This window comes from Lonchura striata, chromosome 13 (assembly GCF_046129695.1).
Source record: "Lonchura striata isolate bLonStr1 chromosome 13, bLonStr1.mat, whole genome shotgun sequence".
Taxonomy (NCBI): domain Eukaryota; kingdom Metazoa; phylum Chordata; class Aves; order Passeriformes; family Estrildidae; genus Lonchura; species Lonchura striata.
Genome location: NC_134615.1, coordinates 17,221,775 through 17,238,123, shown reverse-complemented (window position 1 = coordinate 17,238,123; position 16,349 = coordinate 17,221,775). Strand labels below are relative to the sequence as shown.

General features: G+C 46.7%; 1 protein-coding gene across 1 annotated transcript in view; it reads left to right on the top strand.

The window, feature by feature from the left end:
- The first annotated feature begins 4,394 nt into the window (after positions 1 to 4,394).
- Positions 4,395 to 16,349, top strand: part of NLRC5 (NLR family CARD domain containing 5) — a 29,637-nt gene continuing 17,682 nt past the window's right edge. The window contains 17 exon segments of the mRNA XM_077786239.1: positions 4,395 to 4,472; positions 4,596 to 4,648; positions 4,650 to 4,761; positions 4,878 to 5,178; positions 6,542 to 6,604; positions 7,714 to 7,779; positions 8,203 to 9,946; positions 10,330 to 10,413; positions 10,765 to 10,848; positions 10,925 to 11,008; positions 12,463 to 12,552; positions 13,421 to 13,471; positions 13,815 to 13,880; positions 14,112 to 14,195; positions 14,532 to 14,615; positions 14,759 to 14,848; positions 15,415 to 15,480. Of these exon segments, the coding sequence (XP_077642365.1) occupies positions 4,395 to 4,472; positions 4,596 to 4,648; positions 4,650 to 4,761; positions 4,878 to 5,178; positions 6,542 to 6,604; positions 7,714 to 7,779; positions 8,203 to 9,946; positions 10,330 to 10,413; positions 10,765 to 10,848; positions 10,925 to 11,008; positions 12,463 to 12,552; positions 13,421 to 13,471; positions 13,815 to 13,880; positions 14,112 to 14,195; positions 14,532 to 14,615; positions 14,759 to 14,848; positions 15,415 to 15,480 (3,200 nt within the window).

Sequence of the window (16,349 nt, the reverse complement as noted above, 5' to 3'; positions counted from 1 at the left end):
CCTGGATATGGCTGCAAAAAGTGAATGGGATGTGAATTTGCAGTGCAGTACAATAACAGAGATCTTGTGTCCAGGTTATTTCTTTACAGACCCTGATGGTTCAGTGAAGAGCTCCAAACTGATAATGGCCATGTTGTTGAGACAGTGACAGCAAAGATGAGAAAAACATTGAAAATTATAAGGAAATGAAAGATTATAAGAGAAAGTTTAAGTGTCTAGTCAAGCATCAAGTTCCTTTTCCTTCTTATTACAGTGCAATAGTTTATCTCAAGTGGCTCAGTTATTTTCCTGTACCAGTTCATGCTTTTTTTTAAAAGTCTTTTCACTTGGAGGAGATCTTGGGTGATAAATCCAACACCTATAATGGTGATCACATTAACAAAAATAGAGATGATGTTCTCTTCCACCATAGAGCAGTATAAAAGCATTAAACTTTGTCCCAGAAGGAAGCTGGTAGCAGGATGGGCTCCATTTCCTGAGCTCCTTGGGTATGGTGGTTGCTCCCTCTGCATTGCCATGGATATAAGCCAGGTCCCTCTGCCCTGCTTCTCTCTCACCCACAACACCAGAGGCCCTTCCTTGTTCTGTGTGACTGCTGACCCTCCTTTCAGAGGTCCCGGTGCCCAGGCTGGTGGGGGAGGACGCTGGAGGGGCCTCAGTGGCTCCGTGGCAGCCAAGGAAGGTCTGACCCAGCTGTGGCCACGGGACAGCAGCAGCCGAGGGGCACGAGAGGTGTGATGCCGTGGTGGGACCCGCTGTGCCCTGGCAGAAGCCCTGGTGCATTGGCAGTTTTCTAGCTCCCTTCTCACCCTGTTCCCATCACTGCCTCTGCCAGCTATTTCAGTACCAGAGAAGGGCTTGTCCATGTTCCCTCCTGCTCTAAAGCCACAAGTGCTCAGGTGACATTTTCACTCCCTGCACAGCAATGTCTGCTGAGCACCATGGGGACCTGGCTTCCACCAAGCCACAGCCCTCTGGTTATTTTAAATGACATCCCACAGGAGTGGTGAGGGAGCCTTAATAAAAAGGAAATGGCAGGAGAAAAGCACCTTTTTTCTGCCATGGAGGTGTCTGCCTCACTGGGGGCTGCTCAGTGGGGCCTGGACTGGGGAAGGACTGTCCCCCCTTCCATGGGGACAAGGGAGGGCAGTGGAGCTGGGGAAGGATCTGGAGCAGAAGTTTGATGAGGAGCAGCTGATGGAATTGGGAGGGCTCAGCCTGGAGAAAAAGAGGCTCAGGGAGGACCTTGCCATTCTGCAAATCCCTGAAAGGAGGGTGGAGCCAGCTGGGGCTCTGTCTGTCTGTTCTCCCAGGTAGCAAGTGACAGAACAAGAGCAAACTCCCTCAAGTTACAACAGGCGAGATTCAGGTTGGATATTAGGCAAAATGCCTTCACCAGAAGTGGGCAGAGGTGAACTCGCCGTCCCTGGCGCTGTTCTGCAGGTGCGTGGGTGTGGCACCTGGGCAGAGCCCAGCAGCGCTCCGTCGCTGAGCTCGATGATGTTAGAGGTGTTTCTACCAGACTGAACGATTCCAGGAGGGAGCAGCGGAACCTCGCTGCCTGCCGGGGATGCCGAGCTGACTCTCCGGCGGCCCGGCCCGCAGCCCCACGTGCTTTCCCGGCAGAGCCGCTCCGCCGCTTTCGCTTTCGGCGCCGTCCCGGCGGAGCGCGGCGGGGCCAGGTGAGCGCGGGGCGCGGGGACATCGCCGCGCCCGGGGAGGGTCGCGCTGGGAGCCCACCCGGGCCTGCGGCTGGGGCCTGGCTCTTTGCCCCCCAGCCCTCAGATGTTCGCGCGAAAAGCCGGGGGAGAGAAGGGAATCGTGAGCTCCTAGGTTCTTCCAGTCCAGACTTTAGCCGAGCTGGTGACTTGTGCTCCCAGGCACAAGGTGGGCCAGGTGGTGGCAAAGTGGGGCAGAGCCTGGCAGATGTCACCTTCACCCTCTCCATCCACCCGTGGCTCTCCAGATCTCCCCTCACTCATTGCATCACGCTCGAGGCGGGACAGCCAGAGTCAGTGTTTCTGTCCAGAGACAGGGTGTTGCTGGATCTGGGTAATTTGTTCCTCTGATAAGTGAATTACAGCACAGTGACTTCTCTGGGGCTTGGCTACAGGCCCCCATCCGGTTTTCCAATGCAGCTTCCCTGGCCTTCACAGAGATATTAATACCAATCCATTGTTTGTTGCAGCCCGTCCGATTAGATCTGGAGATCTCTGCAAACACAGCTCTAGCTAGACGTGGGATCTTTTATCTAATCATTCACATCTGCTACATTATCACTTAAACCTTGTCCTTATTCCAAAGGAAAAGCAACTTGTTTTTTCCTCTTACATATAATGGAAGATGTAATTAAATATTTTCCTGTGTACCAGAATAATCAGGTTTATACATGGGAGTAGAAATATTCCCATTGCAAGTGTCTTAACCAAAACCAAATGAGTTTATGCCACTAACTATTAAATCCAGCAACTATTGTTTCTTGCCCTAGGTACCATTTCTTTGGACTACTTCTCCAATACTTTACCTAAATTATCACCTAGCTATAGAATTTAGGCTTGGATGTTACGCTTCCTCTGTTCCGATTGGATATTTTTGCTAATTTCTCTATTTTTACTGCAGATACATTTCAGTTGGGGAGTTTCCACTGGTTTTACTTTCATTTTGCTCAGTCTTTTGTTCATTAGGTCCCAAAAGGCACGGAAGGACTTTGTGCCTGGGGACAGTGGTGAGTTAGCACATGGGGAAATCAAGGCAGTGGATATTGTTCTCCAGCTTTGGTGTTTGGTGACCCCCACACTGGTTTTGGTGCTGGTACTCTGTTTCTGGGCTTCTGGTAAGTACTCTGTGCCCTCAGGGCAGGCAAGAAGTTGGTAGATTTGCAACAAGGAGTTTCACATTTCAGTTTAATTTTTTTGTGCCTGGGAGCAGTGAAAGTGCCTAGTTGAGGAGATTAAGTTGTGCAAATTTTGTTAAAGATGGTTTTGCATTTGAAGGGTAAGCATCAAGACTCAAAAGTTTTCCGGCTTTTCTTGGGAGGTTTTTGTTCTTCATTTTGGGATCAGAGGTATTGTACTGAATGTAACTGCCAATTATTCTTGGGAAGAGCAGTAGTACAGGAACTCTGCAGTGTGGCTGAGCTTTCATCCAACTTTTCCATGTTGTTTTCATCTTGAATATTAATTGATTGTATGAGTCTACTCTTTGCCTGAATGGCTTTCAGTCTTCATTGGCACTAAGGGCTGATTTTATTCATTTATGTATGCATTTAGTATGGCTTTATTGAGTCTGTTGTTTGCTGTTGATCGGACGGTGATTGCTTCCCTCTTCCCTTTCCCTGTAGTAGGGGTGGCTGGACACCAGCTACTGCCAGGTGCAGAGCAGACTGAAATTTCCCTTCACCCTTTCTGCTGAGAGGTGGGGAGCTGGCAGTGGGGGCTTTTTCAAGCCCCCTACACTTGAAACTCCTTTGTGAGAGCTGTGCAGTCTCTGAGGATCAGCTTTTCACAGTGTTTTTGGTGTGACTGACTGCCTGACTTGAGCAAGGTGCTGCTGCTTCTGCATCAGCTTCCTCTGACAGCAGCAGAGTGGCATAGCCCAGCTCAAATCAGGCAGTAACACCAGGAAAGCTGTGATTCCCACAAAATGTTCCTCTAAAGCCATCTTCACTTGCATTCTAGGGCACAAGGCTCAGTCCTGCATTTTCATGAGATCAGGAATGAATCCTCAAATGTCGAAACTTTGTGGTCACTGCTGGTTTGAGTGAGAAGAGACAAAAAGCATCACAGCTGACCCTTGGATCAAAGGCAGAGCTCCCAGATTTGTGACTCATGTATTGCCATGGCCTGGCATGTCTATATCAAGCTCTGTTCTTGTTATCCCCAGGCATCTGTACAAAGTGAGGCATGTCCCACATGTTGGGGTGTGTCCGTGTTCTGAGACTGCCTCAAGCAGATCAATTCTCTGTCAGAATATGGAGCAGAAGCCACCTTTGCACTTGACAAGTGGAAGGAGACTGATTACACAACAATGCAGGTAGGAGATCATGTGTGTGGCTTTGTGGGAAAGAAGAGGGATGGAGGTGGCATTGTCACCAAAGCAGAAATGGGTTGTTCATCCCCACAAAATGAGCATCAAGAACAGTCACCTGAGCCCTTTGTGCAGGGGGTCCTGCACAAACTTGTGAACTGAGATGCAGCTGAATAAGTAAAGCAAAAGCTGCACACACAAAGGAAAGCAAAACAAGGAATTCATTGACAGCTTCTCATGGGCAAGCAGGTGTTCTGCCATCTCCAGGAAAACAGGGCTCTATCACATGTAGTGGTGATCTAGGACACAAACACCGTCACTCTAACCCTCTGCCTTTCTCTTTCTTACCCCATCTTTATGTTCTGAGCATGATGCTGTGTGACCAGTTGAAGTCAGCTGTGCTGGCTGTGTTCCCTCCCAACTCCCTGTGCATCCCCAGCCTGTTGGTAGGGTATTATGAGAAGCAGAAAACCTTGCCTCTGTGTAAGCACTCTTGAACATTTAAAAGAACATCTCTGACCTCCCCAGAGGTCCTGGTACTTGTGAAAGATGCCTGGGTTATTTGGCAGATGGCCACTGCAGCAATACAGATGTCAACAGCTTCTCCTTGGCTGGTGCCAGAGAGATTGCCCCTGTCCTTCACAGTCCTGCTGTCAGGCACTGAGCAGACAAGGACTGCCATCCTTGCACCCTCATGACTGGGCTCAGATCTCTACTCTAAACTCAGGAATAAAAGTAAGAAATTCTAGGTTAGGCCAAGGGGTACAAAAACAGATCAAGCCTGCAGGGCTGTGTGGGTGAGCATCTCTTGCTCCTGTGCCTGCTGCTGCCCTTTGTCTGCATCCCTCTAGCCCCCATTTCAGAACGATGACCTAGACCTGCCTGCAGCTGTGGCAAGAGCCCGTCCCCAGCTCGTGGAGTTCCTCACTCACTGTCCCGACTGGCTGCTCTCGACTGCCCGGCGCTCCGTCCCCGAGGCAGCCCTGAGCGGCCTGGGGGATGTCACCAGCCCCAGGGAAAAAATCTCTGTGCTCCTGGACCTGCTGGAGGAGGCTGGCCCTGCTGCCTGGAAGCACTTTGCACAGTCTGTCTGCATGGAGTATGACCTGCCCCTGGATCTGGAGGTCCTGCTCATGAGCTCTGCGGGAGAAGGTAAGAGAGGTCAGGCCAGATTCCCCTGACCAAACACAGCCAAAGCTTGGCCCCCCATTACCATCACCCAGTCTAGGCAGTGGGACCACCAGTGCCCTCAGTTGCATGGCCTTGTTTTTCTTGGAAGCACAACTTCTGGCTTAGAAATGCAATTTGATGTAAAATTAACAGATTAATTAACAGATGACATTAACAGATTAAAACAATAAAAATTGTATGCCCCCATCTCCAATAAAACTGAGATGCAATTTTTGGATAGATTTATTTGAAGGAAGAAATACTCCAATCTCTTTGTTCTGTGGACTTTTAATTGTTATTTTTAAAATTTTCCTGATCCAGAAAGGCAAGGAACACAGAAGTCTTAGAGTAATCATACAAAACCACTTCAGTGTATTTCTTGTTAGCAGAGGCAGGGATTTAGAGCACACGAGGTGATCCATAAGGACCCTGATCTGTTAGTGTGTGTTGTCTTGCAACCTACAGAGTGTGCACAGCCTCTGCTTTGTGAGGGCCGGTGGAATCAGATAAGCTGTGCCTCTCATTTAGTGGGTTGCTTTGTCTGGTGATTAATTCTTCTCTTCTGCAGGAAGTCTTAGGCTGAGTCCTTCTCAACGGCACTTTCACATTCTGCTTGCAGTAACTCTTATTATTTGCATCATTTGTGTGGATGCAACCTTTGTAACCAAGTGCAGCAGCAGCTCTTTTGGCTGAGATGAAACAGGGCAAAGACCAGACAACCATCAAGGAACGTGGGTTGGTGGGGGATTTCTCTCAGGACTGAAGCTGAAACAGTTTTCAGCCTTTTGATACTGTGACATACCATAAAAAAAGATGTCTCTTAAGGTTTTTGGAGCTGGCTTATAGTGGTTTAGCTTTTGTAGTAACAGCTGAGCATCACTAATCCTTCTGAAGGTGAATTGCTTCTGGTTATGCTGAGGGGGTTTTGTGGCACCTGTGAGCTATACAGTGAGTCAGAAAAGGCCCTTGACTGGGCTGCCAACTCAGCCAGTGGTTTATTCACAGAAAAGCCTTCTTTACAGGGAAAGTAGGGCTTCCCTTTTGGGCCACAGTGTGGTTTTAGATCAGCCAGAGCTGCCCAAACTCCAAGTTTGTTTGTATCAGAGAGTAAAGTTGTTTTTCTCCTGCCTTGAAAGTGAAACTAACTGTACTGTAGAATAATCTGGAAGGAAAAGATCAGATGAAGACCCTTGAACCTGGATGTTTGCATCCCTTATACTGAGCCTTGCTTTGTGCCACTGTCTGTTGCAAGATACCTGTCCTTTGTCTCTGGCCAGCCACACTCCAAATTTCAAGAGCAGAATGTTCATATTAACCAAAATTAATTCACATTCAACTCCTTTAGGTAACTTCAGCCAGCCAGAAGAATCAGGCACAGACACGAGAGCCCAGCCACCTGTGCCAACAGGTAAGGCTGGAACAGACCCTGGGCACTGGGCTCTTGGAGTTTTTCTTCTCTGCTCATGGCCTGGGCAGGGCTCCAAATGTCCCAGGTATTGACCCTCAGCACTGGCAAGGTGTGGGGAAGCCACTGCAAATGGACATTTCATTGTTCTGTTCTTGATGCTTTGCCACGTGAACCTCTCCTGTTTCATTTTCCCTCCCTGAATTTCAGAAAAGCCTTGCTGGTCCCCTGCTAAGGAACTCACTCATTTTAGTTGCTCTGTGGGAATCTCCCACCCATGCTACTAAACCCATGCTTTTTGCACTTATACTGTGGTCAGCTCATTGGTTGGTGGAAGAAGTTGGTTTGGCTTTTAAAGGAAGAGCAGAAAAAATATTCAGGTGTTGATCAAGCAGAAACCACTCCAGAATTGTCAGAATAGGAGCTTAAGAGAACAGATAGTAAGGTTTTCTTCAGGGGTGTATTGAGACTTTCCTAGCTGGTGCAGATCATGAAGAGAGACTTTTGCCTCTGCTTTATGCTCAGAGACTTCTGAGTCACAGCACTGCAAATGTCACATGTCTGTCATGTGTGTCATGTGCAGGTTTAAGATGCTGAAAATATGGAGAAAAAAGCCACCTTTGCTCTGCATTTACACTGCTGCCAAATGCTGTGTGTCCTAGTGAGTCCATCCTGCCAGGTGCTGGTGGAATGGAAATTTGAAAATAGTGCTGGAAGTTACTAAGACCAGTTAAGAGAAGCTCTGTCCATTCTTTCCATTTGACAGTCCAGGAAATTAACCACCATAAACAGCCCTGAGAATCTGTGGGCCCTGCATTCCCCAGAAACAGATATTCCCTGCCAGGTTCCCCAGGATATCAGAGCAGTTCCTCTGTTCAAAGTGAGGCAGGTGCATCATCCAGCCTGCAAACAGACTCACCAGTGAGGTGCTTGTGGCCCATCTCAGAAGAAGCAATTCTGTAATCACAGCCTGAGCTTACAAATAGCTTTGTCTGTCCAGTTTTTCCTCTTCAACTCCCCAAATGCTTTGCTGCATGGAGAGTCTTGCCCAGCTTTAACACGCTGCCATTCAAAATGCACTTTTGATGTGGTTCTGACCTTTCCATTTTCAGGGTCTGCTCGCCGCCGCCGCTGCAGCAGCTCTGGGAGTGACAAAGATGCCAAACAGCGACGACTGGGTATGTGGATATTCCAGAAGCTGTGCTGGGCTTCCCTCTGAGGAAAGGACCTATTTAATGTCATTGCAGAAACACCCAGGAAATCAACTTCCAGCGTTAAGAGGCCAGCATAGTGAAGAGCGAGCTAGTGAACAGGGAATAATATGCATAATACACACACACCTAATTCTCATCTTAGAGATAATAAGGTTTAGTTTTCATATAAATCTGTCTCATCTTTTTCTTGAATGTTGTTTTTCTTTGGTCCCTGTGAAAAATTAAGAAGAGTTATAGGTTATTTTCAGGAGTTCAAAATTTGTCATTTCTACCCAGCAACCTCTGATCAGGGCCACTCTCTGCCTATAAGTGGTAGTATTTTGGATATGATGTGACTCACAACTAACTTTTTCACCCTCATACCCCCTCTGTTGTCTTCTCTCTTAGATGCATTTGTGAAGTACCGGCATCTCCTCATCAATTCTGTCTGCCAGAGATACGGAAGCAGGAGGGCAGCAGAAGCACAGGAACAAACACAGCCACTGCCTTTCAACCAAACCTTTGTCAACGTTGTCATTCATCAGAGCAAAGCCCCTCGCTTGAAAGAGAGAACAGAGAAACCCCGAGAGGACATGGCAAGTGCTCCTGAGGCAGAGGAATGTGCAGACACAGCTGTGAAAGTGTCAGATCTGCTCTGTAGTGAGGCCCCGTCGCACACCACCAAGGTGATCTTTTTGTTTGGTAAACCAGGGATAGGCAAGACCAGGCTAATGCACAGGATTTGTCAGAAATGGGCAGAAGGTGTCCTACCTCAGTTTCTCTTCACTTTCTTGTTCGAGTTTCGGCAGCTGAATTTGTTAAAAGGAAAATTGACCCTGCAGGAGCTTTTGTTTGACATGTTCCTTCAGCCAGAGGACAGCCCCGATGCGGTGTTCCAGGCCCTCCTGGAGAATGCCCAGCAGACACTGATCATCTTTGATGGCCTGGATGAGTTTGCAGCTAACATGGATGTGTCATCCTCCTCTAAGAGAGGCCCAGCTCTTACCTCCCCTATGTCCATATCCCAGCTCTTTGCAGACCTCTGTCATGGGAACCTCCTGCCTGGTTGCACAGTGCTGGTCACCAGCCGACCCAAGAGGTTACCTGACTTCTTATTATATACAGTAGGTGTGTTGGCAGAAATTGGGGGATTTGACCATGAGAAGGTGGAGGAATATGTTAGCCACTATTTTTGTCAGCATTCATTCAGAGAACGAGCTATTGCTCATGTGAAGAACAACACCAAACTCCTCAGCATGTGCTTCATCCCTGCTCTGTGTAACATTGTATGCATCTGCTTGGAGTATTTGTTCCTCAAACAAAAGATGAGTGTGGAGCTTCCTCAGACTATGACACAGTTTTATATCAAAATGTTTCTCATCTTCCTGAACAAGCAGCGAGGAGACTGTGATGAGGAGACTCAGCTGAATTGTAACAGAAAGGCCATTTTGGGTCTGTTTGATCTTGCACTGAGAGGCCTGGAAGAGAAGAAACTTGTGTTTTATGTCAGCGATATTCCTGAGGATGTGAAGGAATTTGCTTCCTTGCATGGATTGCTGACTGCCTTTGAGGTGAAGACGAGTGGCACTTGCCCAGAGGTTGGCTATGCCTTTGTGCACTTGAGCTTGCAGGAGTTTTTTGCAGCACTGTGTCTCATGGTGAGTAGGAGGGTGGACAAGAACTACCTGAAGAAGAAGTTCTTCTTGAAATCAAAGTGGACTTTAAAGAATGAGACAAAGACCGAGTTTATGGAGAGTTTTCACATATTTCTCTCAGGCTTGTCGTCAAGAGAGTGTAGAACATTCCTCATGCTGCTGGCAGAGCAAGATGAAGCTTGGGTGCAGGAAAAGCAGGATGTGATCCTGCAGTCTCTCAGGAAACTGGCAGCCACTCATCTGTCAGGACCTAAGGTCCTTGAGCTCTGCCACTGCACCTTTGAAACACAAAACCTTGAAGTAGCCCAGCACATTGGGAGCCTGCTGAATTTCAAGTATGAGTTTAAAAACTTCAGACTGACAACACTGGACATGTCGGCTTTGGTTTTTGTCATAAACTCGGGCCAGGATTTGATTTGTTTGGATTTTGCAGGATGTCTTGTGGACACCGACTGTCTGGAGGTTCTGGCTGGCTGTAAAAATGTGGAACACTTGAGGTAAACACAATGAGTGCTGTGAGCTGCTGGGTGGGGAGAAGGGTTAAGGGATTGGAAGGTCAAACCTCAAGTTTGTTCTAGAACAGAGAGAGATGATGTGAGAAAATTTGATCGGAACAGCATAACTTCAGTACTGAAAAAATATATGAAATAATGCATTTATGAGTGATTGGAGGAAAAAAAGGTGATAAATCCATTCTGGCTTTATTTTTGTTTGTTTTTCCATTTTGATTAAGCTGAACAACAGGGTAGTTAATGCATTAGATAAGAGGGAAGATGATAGGCATTTCTTTTCAATACGAAGGAAGGGTGAATCCTGCAAGCAAATGAGAATATCTACTTTTGGTGTGTTTATTTTTTTTCCCCTTTTCTTCACATTTCAGCTTTCGCAGCAGGAGATGTGGTGATGACTTTGCTGCTGCTCTTTCAAAGGGCTTACAAGGAATGGGGAACCTGAAGAAACTAGAGTAAGTCTGCTTGTAACACCATTGCCTTCTCCCTTCTTGTCTGTTCTCTGTTCCATGACTTTGGCTCACCCCAGGTTGATCTGCTCTGTACAGGGTGTGAGGGTAACAGTGCTTCACAGAGCAGCACAGACACACGTGGCTCTTGTTTTGTGCTGGCATCAAGAGCAGGGTTGTGTTGCCCTGCTGGAAAAGAAGTATGAAATTGGGTGCAGGTGGCAGAGCCAGGCTGCTGCCTCAGTGTCTGTATGCTGGGCACATGCTGCAGGCATGGCTCTGAGACAGACTTGCCGTGTGCTGCAGGGGATCCTAGTCCTCCCTTTGCTTGGTTTGAGTGATCCTTTCTCTTTCCAGGCTGACAGGTGGGACCATCACAGCTGAGGGGATGACTAACTTGGTCCAGGCTGCATCACAGTGCCCCCATCTTGAGGAAATAAAGTGAGTGCATTGTGGCAATGGCCATCAAATCAACCATTTCTTCCTTGGGATTCTAATGCAAATGAATCCTGTGCAGCTTGCAGGGCAATCGGATACAGGATCCAGAAGTGAAGAGGGTGATGGACCTGTTTTCCAGAATGGAAAAGCTGAAGAAAGTAGAGTGAGTAAAAATGGCTTAACCTTGGCTACTGTGAAGCCAAGCATAGCTCAGAGATGTGGGGCACCAAGCTGAGGCACAGACATTGCAGTGGACTCAGTTTGAGATAAGAACTGTGAGGCTGAGCCTATCCTGTTCCTTTAAAATCATCCCAAGGGAGTCCTGGCACCACTGACACCTCTCCAGGAATTACAGTGGCTGTGCTCAGCTCAGTGCCTAGCTTGACTTTTCCTCTTCTCTTCCCCTTGGTGAGGCTCAGGTTGAGGTATCTCACCTCTGATTAGGGGAGGGTGGCTCCATCAGAGTCTCCCCAGCCTTTCCAAGCCCTCTCCTCCTGTGCTGCTCCTTCTGATGCTCCTGTGGCTGTCCAGAGCTGACTGAGAGGAGCAGACTGCTAGCAAAACTCCCAGCATGGATCTGCAGCTTTTTAGGTGGAGAGAACCAGCATGGCTGCAGGGATTTAAAGTCTTTGAAGAGCTGCCAGGGGCAGTTGAAGCAGCAGCAGAGCTGCTCTAAGTGCTGGAGTCTTGAGTGCAGTTTGTGTGACAGGACAGGGATAAACACAGAGCCACAGAACCAGAGCACTCCCTGCCCACCCCAGCTGAAAGGGAGACACTCTGCTTTTAAAAGTCTTCCACACACCCTCAGGTGCAAGCAGGTGAATCCAAAATACTTGCAGTCATTGCTGGATCCCATCCAGGAATTAATCACTGGCTTTGCAGTGTGGTTAGAAGTGTTTAAAAGCATGGCAGAAGGAGGGAGGAAAGGAGGAATGTATCTGCTGCTCTTGCTTTCCTGGGCACGCTGGAAAAAGCTTGTAGAGAACACCAGCCTGGAACAGAAAAGGCAGGAAAACAGTGTCATTTGCCATCCCCACTCCCTCACCCATCTCTGTTACACACACTGCTGTTCTCAGGGATGGTTCCTTTGAGGCTCTCAGGAATGGCCCTGAGAACAAGCAGAGGATTTGTAGAAGCAAGAGTTTGTGTTTCATATCTAATGAGGCCCAACAAGAAATAGAACAAATGTGCAATTAAAGAATAAATCCTCAGAGGCTGGGGGATTGTGTTCAGGCCTCCCTGCTTTAATAAGCTATAATTAAATTGGATTTGTTGTAGTGAGAGTTGAACTGCACTGTGGATCAGTGGTGTAATCATGAAGGTATGAGCTACCTCCACTAACTAACCCAAAACTGGTTAATGATCATTCTGCTGCACATGGAAGAGTTATCTCTGAGTCTAAATTCATGGGAGCTACAGCTTGCAGAGAAAAAATTGTGATCTGATAATGCTTTTGTTGAGTCCGAGATGGAAATTTCAGAAGTTTTTGAGAAATACCCTTATTAAAAGATCGTGTGCTTCAGGAGGTTTGGGGAACAGAGCAGAGAGCATTTGTGTAACAAAAGAAGATGCTGTGGGGTCCAGCAGCTGAAATTGTATTTTTCCTCATGTTCACAGCCTGAGCAACAACCATCTTTCCTTGAATGCTGTTCTCAGTTTGGCAAAGGAAGGCATCGTGTGTCAAAATGTTACTGAACTCTGTGCCAGGTATCAGTACATGGGAGCTCTTACAAAAGCAAGTAGGTTGTTTCTTTAGATGCTGACTTCAAATGGACACTGTTTTTCAGCTTAATTGTTAGCTAATTGAAGTGAACAAAATCAGTTTGACTCATTTTTTCTTTTCTATTGGAAACAAAATGTGAATTCATCATACCATGTACTTCCTCTTTGTATTTTAATAGGTCTTTTTATCCTTGGTCTATAAAACCGTTTGCAGGGTATGGTATTTCTTCTCGTATAACAGAATTTAAACTTGCATCTAAGCTCTGCAATATATCAGAAAGGAAATTCTGTACTAACTGGCAGAAATTTGCTATCAGTCAGCTAAGTTTAGTGAAAATGTGTGAATTTAGCTCTAGCACTGCATTCCTTTAAATTACAGGTTTTGGGGTTTTCGTGTGTCCGGTTTGACAAAGGGTAGATTTTTTTTAAATCATCCTGGCTCTTGTGGTTGTCTTATGTTCTAAGTTTAACAGGTCAAAGTAATCCCTGGTGTAACCCAAATTGCATATGGCTTTTTCTTATTTTTCTTGTTGGAAGGGAGTTCCTACCGAATCTTTTTCCAACAAACTTCTGGTCTTGCAAAAAAAAAAAAAAAAAAATCCTGGCCCAATCTTTTTTAGGGTGTACCTGTCTCATCTGCAGTCCCAGCTCAAGGTGTCCTTTGGCACTGAGTGCAGTGTCCTTTCCCCTCTGAGCACGTGGCTGCTGCTTGGCTCTGCCAGTGAGCTGGTGAGAGAGATGTAAAACTCTCCTCAGCATCCAGGCAACAGCTTTGGTCCTCACCAAACACCTCTGCTAAATAAATGGCATCCTCCCACCTCTTTCCTAATACTGACCTGGGTCTCTTTTTCAGGGTGGACACCATGATTATTTATTTTTCTGGCACATCTGGGAAAGCTCAAAGGTGAGACACTGCACTTGTGGTTCCTGTGTTCAGTTAATGCTGACCGAAGCCATTGGTGTCACCATAAACCACAATGACAGCACAGCTGGTGCCCACTGCCCTTGCATCTGCCTGAGCAATGGGAAATGTAACCAAAAATAGCTGGGTTTGCACCCACACCTACAGCCAGTTCCATGACAGCAGCTCTTTAGAGTAAGCTGAGGTGCCGTGTTCTTATTGCAAAACTGCTGCAAGACACAGAGCACAGACCTGGGGGTTTCTGCTGGGAAATATTAAGTGGGACCCAAATTGTCAGATATTTCATGAAAGCATACTAAAAGCCAAATATTTTGCTTGTTTGCAGATCTCCGGATTTGAAGTTGGAAGAGAATAAAGAACACATAATTCCATCTAGATATGTGAATTTATGGTAAGAGTAGACACAGAATCCTGCTGGTGCATTTGATTTGCAGATGACAGGTACTGTAGAAGAGCCAGAGAAACAGGTGTGTTCATCCTTAAGGACAGAGGATATTCCCACATGTGGAAAAGTTTGAAATAAACCTGAATCAGTAAATAAAAATGACAATAGAAATCCTATCTGGCCCAGCCAGGGGCACCCCCATCCCCCTCACTGCTCACCAAGCCTTCCTGTTGACAGCTTGCAGGATCACAGGCTGTTTCCCCAACATGCCAAGATGATTGTGGCCATTCTCCAGAGCTGTCCCTGTCTCTCTGAAGTGGAGTAAGTTCCTCCTTTCCTTCCTGTTGAGTGGCTCTAGGCAGGTGATGTGGACCAGGGGATCACAGGATCACAGACTGGTTTGGGTTGGAAAGGGCCTTAAAGATCATAGATTTCCTAAAGCAAGACGGTTTGGGTCTAAAACATGAATCATGTTGCCCAAGGGCTAAAACTTTTTGTCTGAAGTTGATTCATGTAGAAATAAGCGGGGAAGATTGATCTGAGACAGAACAGTCCAGGCAAAAAAGCAATTTTTTGTAGGAAAGGGAAAGCAAGCAGGTTTTGAGGGCTTTGTTTTTACTGCTCAAATCAGTCCCCACTAACTGGAAAATGCTTCAGTTTATCAGGCAACAAGCTGGGAGATGAAGGCTGCAGTTGTCTGCTGGAAAGCCTCTCCTGTATTTCGATTTCAAAGCAGCTGAAGTAAGTGTTGCCTTGTCCAAAGCCAACCTGCCCTCTTCTGAAGGGAAATGGTTTCAAGCATGCAGAGCACTGGTAGCTGCTTCCCAGGACAGCACAATCCTGTGGGATTTCAGGGACCAGCTCATTGCCTTTTTCTTTCTTAGTCTCAGCCAAAACCGCCTCTCTGTCAGTGGCATTTGCAGCCTGTTGAAGTCAGTAAATACCTGCCAGAAGGTGATGGAGCTGCAGGTCAGGTATGTAGGTCTTGAATCATGCCTAGGGTTAATCCAATGTACAAGGCTGGGAGTTGTATCCTGAGGTTTTTGAGTCACCTCAGGATGCAAAGCGTGTCCCAAGGTGGCTCCTGGCGCTGGCACTTGGTGACACAGGGCTGTGAGCTGATCGTGCCACAATCTGAGCTTACAAATCTGCCTGTCCTCTCATGCATGGGGGAGTTTTAAAATGCTTCCCTGCTCTCTGCCTTGGGAAGGTTTGGAGACAGGATCTCTGCAGAGCGTGAGAGCTGGTGACACCTCCTGGAGCAGCACTGAAATTCTCCTTTATTACTTTCACTTGAAAACACTCAAGTACAGCAATTTCATCTGTGCTTTGTCTAGTGATTCAGAGAAACTGGATCATCAGACACTGCATAATTTGATCCAATCAGGGTTTAAAACCGATGGAGATTATTTTTTCTTGCTTTGGGACTGTTTTAAGCACAAGTGATTGGTGTCACCAGGGTTTTGCAGAATGAAACCAAACAAGAAATCCTGTAAATAACCAAACCGTGACATTGATTGATTACTTCTCTTTTTCACAGCCTTGGTCATGATACTGCAGTCCTGAGGTTTCGAGAAGACAGGGAGTGTGTTTCCCTTCCTCCTAGGTAGGCTGTGTGTGCACAAATGGTGTTATCTCAGCATCCTGTTTAGTTCTTGCATCCTGTGTAGGTACCAAGGGTAACACTCTACTTCACAGCAGTTCCTGCCTCCCACCCCAGCCCCCAAATCTAAATTAGAACTGTCTCCTGGCTTCCTCAGCCGCTTGAAAAGTTGTCACTGCCTCCTGTAGTGTTTTATGTCTCTAGAGCACATTGCATCCCACAGCATCCTAAGCAGAGCAGGCTGTTTAATGACACCCGTGCTAGCTGGTAATAGTGAGGGTAAAAAACCAAGTGAATGCCACACCAAATTCTGAAAAGATTCACAGATCCCTGCAGTAAAGAACACTATGCATTCTGGATCATGGTATTCCTAAATCAGGAGATGTTTGGAGTTTAGCTTTTCCCTTCATAAAATTATGGTTAAAACAGCTCAGCCCGAAGGCTTTGACCAAGAAATGGTTTCCTGTTGCTCCTGGAATTTTAGTTTCACTATATACCCTTGTTCTCTGTGGACTGAGCTCGCTGTAAAATAGCATTTCCCATGGAATAACTGCATTCCACCCCTTAGCCTGAGAGAAAGAGCAGCACTTTTACAGGCACAACCCAGTGGCTGTGCTTGAAAGAGAGTGACAGCCCGAGACAGACAATCTGTGGACTCCTTTAAGGCACCAGGTGGCATTTCAAACTCTGATATTTTAGTTTTTCCATGTTCCATTTAGTTATGAATAGTCAGATTTAGTTATAGTTTTACTGTTTATAATTGTAGCTTTAGTTACAGTCTCACAGTTTGGTTAGTCATAGACAGTTCCATTTAATTATGAACAGTCAGATTTTTGTACAGGCTCTTCACAAAACTTATTTAGGCAAAAGCT